The 10,329-nt window shown below is 33.2% G+C and overlaps 1 protein-coding gene across 2 annotated transcripts in view; it reads left to right on the top strand.

Annotated features, from left to right (window-relative positions):
- Positions 1-9,815, top strand: part of LOC105262291 (ecdysone receptor) — a 188,085-nt gene extending 178,270 nt beyond the window's left edge. For both annotated transcript variants that reach the window (XM_059123826.1, XM_059123827.1), the window contains 4 exons: positions 4,884-5,359; positions 5,430-5,573; positions 6,170-6,322; positions 6,398-9,815. In XM_059123826.1, coding sequence (XP_058979809.1) covers positions 4,884-5,359; positions 5,430-5,573; positions 6,170-6,322; positions 6,398-7,108 — 1,484 coding nt within the window. In that variant the 3' untranslated portion in view covers positions 7,109-9,815. The remainder of the gene's footprint in view (positions 1-4,883; positions 5,360-5,429; positions 5,574-6,169; positions 6,323-6,397) is intronic.
- The last annotated feature ends 514 nt before the right edge of the window (positions 9,816-10,329 follow it).

The following is a 10,329-nucleotide window of genomic DNA, read 5'->3' as shown; positions in this document are numbered from 1 at the left end:
TTTTCCACATTTTATATGTCAAAGAACGCTTAAGTGAGTCTTGGATATCAAATTTATTTCCTCTCCATTAAGGAATATATAAAAGTTGCTAAAATTACACTTCTCAAACATATAAAGGGTAAACTAGAAGAAGAACAAAATGAAACCCAAATTTCAGCCATGCAATTCACTTCACTCTGTGAAGAAGGCAAAAAAAAACAACAACAACACATAAACAACTTTGACTTTTGTATTTAAAATGTAAATATATGTATGTTATGCATATACATGGAGGTATATGTTACAGCCTATATGTATATACACATGTATACATATACACATAGTGTTGCCCCCATGTCGTATGCATACTTGTGTGAACAATGTACAAGTTTCTCTTTACAAAACCTTGTTATTGACTTGATTTGACATTCATTAGAAAAAAAAGACACGAAAGAAAATCTAAAAAACGAACGAAAAAAAACAAGATCACAATTTACAAACAAAATAGGTAACATTGGAAAATTATGCAGGCAAGCTGGCAAACTGGCTGGTTGGGACACCACCGGCAAGCTAACCAGGCAGCCAGCATGCATACAAACCAGACTCTTCTATGCAAACAAAAAAAACAAACCAAAAAATTGCCTAGGACAAGTTGTGTATACACCCCCTCCCTCCTCTATCTACTCCAAATATAATGAATGCATTTTCTTCTTCAGGGTTGCTTACAAAACCAGTACACAGATGTGTGTTTATTTTATGTTGGGTTTACTTTGTTGCAAACTTAGGGGGCATGAGATCAGTAGTTAAAAATGTAAACAAGAATTAAAATTGGTTTTTAGGCTCTTCATTTTTCTTTAGTTTGCAATGCAACGGGAGACAAGTAACTTTAATTCCTTTTAGATATAGATTTTTTTTTAATATTTTTGCAATTTATTTCGTGTTTTTTACTCAAACTCTGTTGTATTTACTTTTTTCGCCCACTGCCACAGGATTAAATTAAAGGAAGTTGCCTTATTGAGAGTGGGAGAGAGTAAACTGTGTTGTTTTTGCACCCCACGCCATATTAGGCCGTATTTACACACAATAACTGTGCTAAAGCAACATGGCCACATATCAAATTATTTAAATTAACGACTTATTATTAATTAAAATATAATTTAGCATTATTTTACGATCACACATTATTTTTGTTTTTGTAATAATAGTGAAGGTGATGACGATAATAATAGTAATTATGATCATATTATACTTCTTCCAATATTAATGGGTAATGAATGATATTTCTTGGTACTGGTTTCAGCGAGCATGCCCGAAACCAAAACAAGCAGAAACTGGAAATCTCGCCTGGTGAATGCAGCAGTTGCCGTTTGTTTGTTTTCTACTTTTCGCCAGCAATATCGGTTTGTGTTGCAAAGAGAAAGTTGTTGTGTTGTTGTTACTGGTGGTGGCAATGGAGATGATGAAGATGATGATGGTGTTATATTGCACACATGAATGCGCGCTTGCCACCGCAAAATATCACATCTTCTCACACTCGCAGACAATCACTGCAAAAAAAAAAAGAAAAGGAAAATCCAAAGCCGCCACAAAAACCAAAGAGTGTGAAGTTAAAGTGAGGAAAATCTCTAAACATGTGGTCGACATGCAATACAATATGCAGATGGTAGGTAGCTAGGCTCGTCTGTCTTGGGTTGCAAAAAAAAAAGAAGATCCATTTTTGAGCTTATTTTCTTTTGCATTTCCCACAAGACAACAACAACAACAAAAATGGGTGGTAGCTCAAGTCACTACTGTGTGGGGTGGCTATGCCATTGGCGCTCCATTAACCCACCACATTATCATAAAAATGTGAAATAATGCAACATGGCAAAGTTGTTGCTGTACAACAACGATGTGCCGCCACAAATTGCAGTTGCTGGCTGATGTTGCTGCTCTGGCCGGGCTTCTTTCTCATTCATTTTCCTTTCCATTTTTTTTTTTTTGCATTATTGTTGTTGTAGTTGTCTTATTTTTCATTTCATTTTGTTTGGTAGTTGGATGTTGATGATGACGACGATGATGGGGTTTTTCATTTTCTGCATTTTGTAAGTCATGGAAAGGAAAGTGGCATAATAGCCATCTATCCAATGCTGCCTGCTCTGAACATGGCCAAACAGCCAGCCAGCCACATACCAAAACAAAAACGTGCTTAAGCCAAGTTTTCCCACTTTTTCCTCTGCTCTACTCGTCATCATGGTTTCTCATGTTTTTGCCCACTGAACTTTTCTTGTCGTGGTGGCCCAGTGCCGGGGAAGAGAATGGCAGAAGAGAGCAGAGCATGGAGCAAAAAAAAGCCTGGAGCAACAAAATGAGTCTATTTGCAAAAGTTGCTGTTGTTGTTATTGCTGCTGGTGGTTGTTGCTACTGCAATTCGTTTGGTGGGTTTGTTGGTCTTTCGGTCGTTTGTATCACACAAACACATTCACAGACACACACATAGATTTGGAGGCAAAAAAATATACGTCAATAAACTTTTCATAGCACCCAGCACGTCATGCACGTGCATTATTCGCCCAACACATTCTCATGCAAGCAAAGCACACCAACAGCCAACACAACTACAATTGCAAACAACGAAATGGGAAACTTGCACAAAAAGTGCAGAGAGAGAGAGGACAAGGAAAATGTTAAAAAACAACAAAAAAAAAGAAATACCACGACTCGGCCGAGGTGAAGGGCATTTCGGTGCTAGAGAGCAATAACAACATGACACACAAGCACACATACGCTATATATATGTACATAGAGGCGCATGTACATATCTGGTATATAGCCATAGATATAATCCAAATAGTCAAGACTGGATGGCTGACATTTGCACGAGAGTAGTTTGCCTTCAAGTGCAACCACCGATGTTGATGATGATAATGACGACGACGACAACGACGATGATGATGATGACAAGCAAGACACTCACTCTCTACATGTGTGGCACACAAACAACCAAATACATTTAGATGCGTGCATATGGCTACATACCTACATATCGCTGGTATAGTTGTTACAAATAAACTATGTGGATGGATGTTTGCTTTGCTTTGCAACAATCAAACAATTTGTACCGGGGGAATAAATAGACGATATCTTGTAGATAATTACATTCGATGTACAAGCACTCACATTACACATGTGTATGTGTGTATGTATGTCTATGCGTTTTTTATTATAGGTACATCCATGTGAATGCAGTTCAAGTGCATATACTCTATATCTTTGGCAAAAGCTGTCGCAGCAACTATATATACACATGAGTATACACATACCTACATATATTTACATCTTCAACATAGTTTTCCATTCCCCGGGCATACATACGTATGTTCGCCATGCTTGAAAAATGCCATTATCAAGTTCTTCTGGACTAGTAAGGCAAAGATAAAATTGTCTAAAAATGAGTATTTTGTGTGAATATTTAAGATACATACATACATATATTTACATGTATTCTCATTTAGCTATACATGTATGTTTGTAAAATGTTGCAGTTTGGAATATCTTCAATTTATGAACAGCTACATTTTTATATATTATTGTATTAAATGTGATTTATTCGCATACATGTGTACACACGATGCGCTGATTTCCAAATGAAGCCATGGAGAAAGGCTCATATATTGGCAATTTATTATACACTTTGGAAATGCATTCTTTCACTTAAATTAGAGATAAATATATTTTTCTATCCATTAAACTAGTAAAATTGGCTGTCGGAGCGCCTTTTGTTGGGGTATGTCAGTAATAAATCGAGTTTGGAACGCCTTTCTGCAAGGGTAGGTTTTAATCAACTGCCAGTGAAATGTGTAAAATCGGCCATATATTATGGATAAAATGAAATGCCAAATGAATTTTGACGAATTTATCCCCTTTCAAGCGTATTAAATAAACTATTATACATTTATACAACTAATAAATTTACCATTCACCGACTTTTTGTTCTTAATATAGAAGAATTCTTCAGTTTATTCCTTGTGGTAGTTTCCCTTTCATACTTCAATTTTAACCGTGTTTACACGATGTATGCCATCTATTAATTAGGGCTACATGGGCACACATCAAACCTCAAAATAATGCTAACGGTGAGACATTTTTGTAGAACTTAAAGTTTAGCTTCTTTACTATTAATTTCAAAAACTCACTTTCCTTCACGACAAACTTTTAACAGACGACATGGTACTTAGAATACTGCAACTCTTTCCAATAAATCGAATGGTTCTGTATTTGCTCTGCTCCAAAACCTGCAAGAATCTACTATTTTTGTAATTTTTTTCGATATCATAGAGGGAAAATCGGTAATCGGAGTAAAAACATTCACATTCTTGCAGTTCTGGAACAAATCAATTGTTTAACTTAAGTTTCTAATTTCCTACAGCCATTTTTTTATTCTCGTTGATCAATTAATGTAAATGGTTATTCCTAGATGCCGCCAAGCAAAGGAGCTTTGTATGTCTGTGTAATGAAGGCAAACCCACAAAAATTTGTGTTTTAGTATTTTTTTAAATATATGCAGAATAACCAGTTGCCAATAACAAAAATACAACCGAGATACCATCAATTGACGTCATACCACCCTATACCAGATTTCCAGGGAGAGAGCGAGCGAGTGAGCCTCAAAACTGACAACAATTCTCCACTCCACTGAAATGCATATTTTGTTGGTCATTCAGCACAAGATATACAACAGCAATCCATTTGTAATTCTAATCGTATTGGAATACAGAAATAAACCTTCAAATATTTAAATGATCATCAATAGTTTTAAGGCTTCAATCTCAACTTGTTGTTTTTCGAATATTTGTTTAAAGCCTTCTTGTTTGTGTTTTTTTTTTGCTAATATTCCATTTTTCTTTTTTGTGTTTCCATTGCAGGACGAGATGATCTATCGCCTTCAAGTAGTCTCAATGGCTTCTCCACGAGTGATGCTAGTGATGTCAAGAAAATCAAAAAAGGTCCTGCGCCCCGTCTGCAAGAAGAACTGTGCCTGGTCTGTGGTGACCGGGCATCAGGTTATCACTACAATGCCCTCACCTGTGAGGGTTGTAAGGGTTTCTTCCGGCGGAGTGTTACCAAAAATGCAGTCTACTGCTGTAAATTCGGCCATGCCTGTGAAATGGACATGTACATGCGACGCAAATGTCAAGAGTGCCGCCTGAAAAAATGTCTGACCGTTGGCATGCGACCGGAATGTGTAGTCCCAGAGAACCAGTGTGCAATGAAACGGCGCGAAAAGAAGGCGCAAAAGGAAAAGGATAAACTGCAGACGAGTATTGGTGCCACAGATGTCATCAAAAAGGAGATACTCGATTTGATGACCTGTGAACCGCCAACACATCCCACATGTCCGGTATGTTGTGCTCTCGCTTCATAATTACTTTTTTCACAATTTAATATTCTTCTTTCCTTTCTCTGTATAGCTGTTACCTGAAGACATTTTGGCAAAATGTCAGGCTCGAAATATACCTCCTCTAACGTACAATCAATTGGCAGTTATATATAAATTAATATGGTATCAAGATGGCTATGAACAGCCATCCGAGGAAGATCTCAAACGTATAATGGTAAGTTCTTACGATTTCCTAAGAGATTACTACTGAAAAACTCATAGAGATAGGACACAGGGGCAGTGTGCAACCTATCACTACTTTCAATTAAAAGTTTTTCGTATTTGCAAGTTGCTGAATTCGATCAAATAAATTTCTAATTTATACTTGTATCCTACGCTAAAGATTACCCTCAAATTGAACTGAAGAATAGATTTAATTTTAATAAGAGAGACTAAAATTAATTTTAAATATTACATTTCATTTAAAAAATTAACATATGTGTAATAACGGCCTTCGATCGTATAATATGGCTGCCAATAAGAATTCCCGTTCTTACACGGCATGAATGAGTTGTCAATTCTCTGCAGCACATAAAACATAAACGTAAAACATTGAATTACTTTCTTTACTTTATGAGGATATGTTTTCTGTTTCCCTCCCGTGTAGAATGAGAGTAATGGCTTACTTAATCAAATAGACTAAAGCTACCATATGCAATTTACTTTTGAAACTCATGTTATCTCTCCTCAAAAAAAAAAAAACCGGGAAGAGAGACGTCATCTTTCACACTCTTACTTATGATTGTTCTATTTTCTTTTTCCTTTTCACAGAGTTCACCTGATGAAAATGAAAGTCAAACGGATGTGAGTTTTCGTCATATAACTGAAATCACTATACTCACAGTACAATTAATTGTGGAATTTGCCAAGGGTTTGCCAGCGTTCACCAAAATACCACAAGAAGATCAAATTACTCTGTTAAAGGTGAGTTAACAATTGTATATTTAAATTTACTTGAATTTTTTTTAAATAATATTATTGTTCTTTTCCCATGCTAAGGCCTGCTCATCGGAAGTTATGATGTTGAGAATGGCCCGTCGTTACGATCACAGTTCAGATTCGATATTCTTTGCCAATAATCGATCGTACACCCGTGACTCGTACAAAATGGCTGGCATGGCTGACAATATTGAGGACTTGCTGCATTTCTGTCGACAAATGTACTCCATGAAGGTGGACAATGTCGAATATGCTTTACTCACTGCCATTGTGATCTTCTCCGATCGGCCGGGTCTCGAAGAAGCCGAACTAGTCGAAGCGATACAAAGTTACTACATCGATACACTCCGCATTTACATACTTAATCGCCATTGCGGCGATCCCATGAGTCTCGTATTCTTTGCAAAACTCTTATCCATATTAACCGAACTGCGGACACTTGGAAATCAGAATGCAGAAATGTGTTTCTCTCTCAAGCTGAAGAATCGCAAACTGCCAAAATTCCTGGAAGAGATTTGGGACGTTCATGCCATTCCACCCTCGGTACAGTCGCATCTGCAGGCGACACAGGCCGAAAAGGCGGCGCAAGAATCGCTGGCACCCACCTCGGGTCTGGTGACAGCGATACAACAGGCCACAACCTCCACGTCCATCAATACAGCGCTGGCCACCTCATCCACATCACCACCTGCCACAGCAGCTTCCACGCCAAATGGCGGTGACTATGGCACAGATATGAGTCTATCAATGAGTCAGTCGAACAGTGCATAGCAATAGCTGTTAATACATAACCATGCGATTGATGGTGGTGAAGATGGCGATGACGACGACGACGATGATGGTGATGTTGGAGGCAACAACAATGGCGTAGAGGGAGTTACAGTTCTAGAGCAAGCAGAAGCAGTTATTGCATTTGCCGATCATAGTTTGCAATAGAAGGCGTCGAGAAGACATAGGCATCCCATAAATTGGCAGTTCTTTTTTAGGTTTTCTTTTGATTTTTCTTTGCAGCCACATCAAAGTTATGTTTTTATTTTCATAAATTAATTGTTGTTGAAGTTTTCTTAAATCGTCGTTGATCAAGCTAATGATGATGATGATAATAATACACTTCCATTGTTGAAATTTGTTGAAAGGAAAGTTGGACTCGTGCATGTCAAACTCTCAGCTTGTTTCTAGTCAGCATACATTACAGACAAAGAAGTATATTTAAATCCTGGCAGTTCCATTATATAATATGACATTTAATACCGCATTTCCTTCTTGTATGCTTTGAACTCTATATTAAGTCTCCTTATACTACCAACTGACATTTTTAAAGCATCCATCAATTAGACGAATATATATTTTGGTTTTAATTTATACATATGTATGTATATACTACACATTTTGTATTTAATTCTAATATTTCCTCTTGACCATATAAAGTTGACTATTTACACATTTTATTAACTAATCAAAAGCTGTTATGACAATTTTTTTTTGGAGATTAAGAAAAGAATGGGTCTTTGACATGAGTCCACCAGGACATCTCTCATTTGATTTAAGAAAACTTTCAACAATTATGACAAAGAAAATACAAAATTATTAAAATAAAAAAAAAATTAAACACTCACACATACAAAACAAAAAACCTGAGAGTAAAGATTGTTAAACAAAATATGTTTATTATTATTATTACTTATACCATAGTATTTAGGTTGAGCGATAATGTTAATAACTTCAAAGTATGATGTAAAAAGCCCATAACAATAACAAAACAAAATCAAATTTATATTTAATAATAAAAAGTCTATTATATACAATTTGGTATATATGAAGATGATGATGATGTTGCAAAACAAAAAGCAAAAGAGAAAGAAATGAACTTTGTTTACAACTTCCTCCCAGACCTGCTGACCTGAAAAACTATTTCCCCCTTCCCCTCAAAACAGTCCCGGTGAACTAGAAACACACAAGAAAACAAAATTAATAATATATTTATATATGTAGACATACATAAAAAATGGAAATTAACCATAAAATACATTCTTACAAACTTTGGCTTTTCTTTTTTACGTTTCTTAAGATTTTATCTAAATAAACAAAATAAAAAAACAAAGAAAACAAAAAATAACTATTAAAAAATCATCAACAACTACTATTATATATGGATATATAAAAAAAGGAAAACAATAATGTTATAAATAACATATAATAATTAATATTATAAAACAAAAATACTTTTTTTAATTTTTATGGAAAAAAATACGAAAACTAAAAAAAACAAAAACAAACTTGGACTGATTTCTCACATTTTTAGATCTACGAGTTACACAATAAGAAACCATGAAATGGAAACAAAAAATATTCATTTTTTTAGAATTCCCTCCCTTGAAAATTTTATAAATTTTATATAGACAAACAAACAAACACAACCACAATGAAAACTTCATACATATTTGGCGGCAATTATAAAAAACATAAATATATAATTTTTTATACGAAATCTAAGAAAAAGTAAAACAAAACAAACAAAAAAACCAACAACAAAGTGATAGTAAGTTATTATGTTTTGCTTTCTTTAGTTGTAACAAATTAAAAAAAAAAAATAACAAAACGGCAAAAACATTTTTTTACATTTTTTGGAAAAAGACTTTGAATCTTTGTTTTAAGTATGCAAATCTATATTTATAGTTTTATTTTAATTATCGATAATTTTTTTTATATTCATTACCACATAAGCCCAAAATAATTTTGGCATTTCTTTGGCAATTTACTTTTTTCCAAAAAAGATTTCCAAGCATGGCCTTATTTTTTATGAAAAAAATGCAAAAAAACACACAAAATTTACAAGAATTTTTTTATAAATAATTTACACAAATTAATTACTTTAAGCAAAATTTTTTTCTAAAACATAATTTTTTAACAAAATTGTTTAGAACAATTTCCTTATAAGCTTTTGTTTTTCTAATTTTTAAAGATACTTTTATCATTATTATTATTTTTTTTAAATATAATTATTATGTATTATTAATAGTTTGCTTTGCTCTTATATAAGTGAAATAAATTATTTCCGATTTCAAAATTGTGCAATTGTTTTTATTTAAAATATAAAACTACTGAAAAAACTGTATAAAAAAGAAATAAAAACACATATATTTAATAATAATTTAATAATGAAAAAAATAACAATAAAAATTAAGCAGATAAAATTACATACGAATATTAATAATTTAAGATAATATGATTTCTGTTTTATTTTCTTTTTTTCCTTCTTTATTTCGTTTCTCATAATTTAAAACAAACAAAACAAAACTGCATTGTATATTAAGAAGAAAAACAAAATACATACCCACAACAAACACACACACCCATAATCTACATGATAATACTAATAAATATAAATGGAAAAATATCCTATGTAAAATATTGAATAAAACAAACAGAAAATTAAATAAAAACAAACTTGTCAAACAAATAAATACATTGAAATTTTCCCAATTGTTTCTTTTTTTTAAAAAATATCTGGTTTTCATTATTGAAAAGTGCAAAGAAAAAAGGCATATAACAAATATTTTGGACTTTCTAGAGCATACACATTATTATAACGAATGAAACCCTTAAATATCATTATTACAGTTGTTATTATTACATCCAACAACAAAAACCACAATATCTAAGCAGCTTTCATTAAGATCAGTTTTTATTAATGCAATTCTTATCATGTTTTTGCAATTACAAAAGAGTCTATTCAACCAATTACATTATTGTAATTTGTATTTGATTTTTTAACTTTTTTGTAATTTTTTATGGTTTCATGGATTTTATGATAGATTTTTATATTTTTAATCTTTGCGAATGGTAGTTCCAGAGAAAAATTCCCCCTTCCCTTCTTCCCTTGTAAAATATCTATTATTAAACATAAACAAAACTGAAAGAGAAAAATACAACAAAAAATAGTTTTAAAAAAGTAATACATTTATCGTTGTGTTGTTTTATTTTTTGCAATT

This window comes from Musca domestica, unplaced genomic scaffold, assembly GCF_030504385.1.
Source record: "Musca domestica strain aabys unplaced genomic scaffold, Musca_domestica.polishedcontigs.V.1.1 25, whole genome shotgun sequence".
In the NCBI taxonomy this organism is placed as follows: Eukaryota; Metazoa; Arthropoda; class Insecta; order Diptera; family Muscidae; genus Musca; species Musca domestica.
Note: the sequence above shows the minus strand (reverse complement) of the source record. Positions and strands in the feature narration are given on the sequence as shown.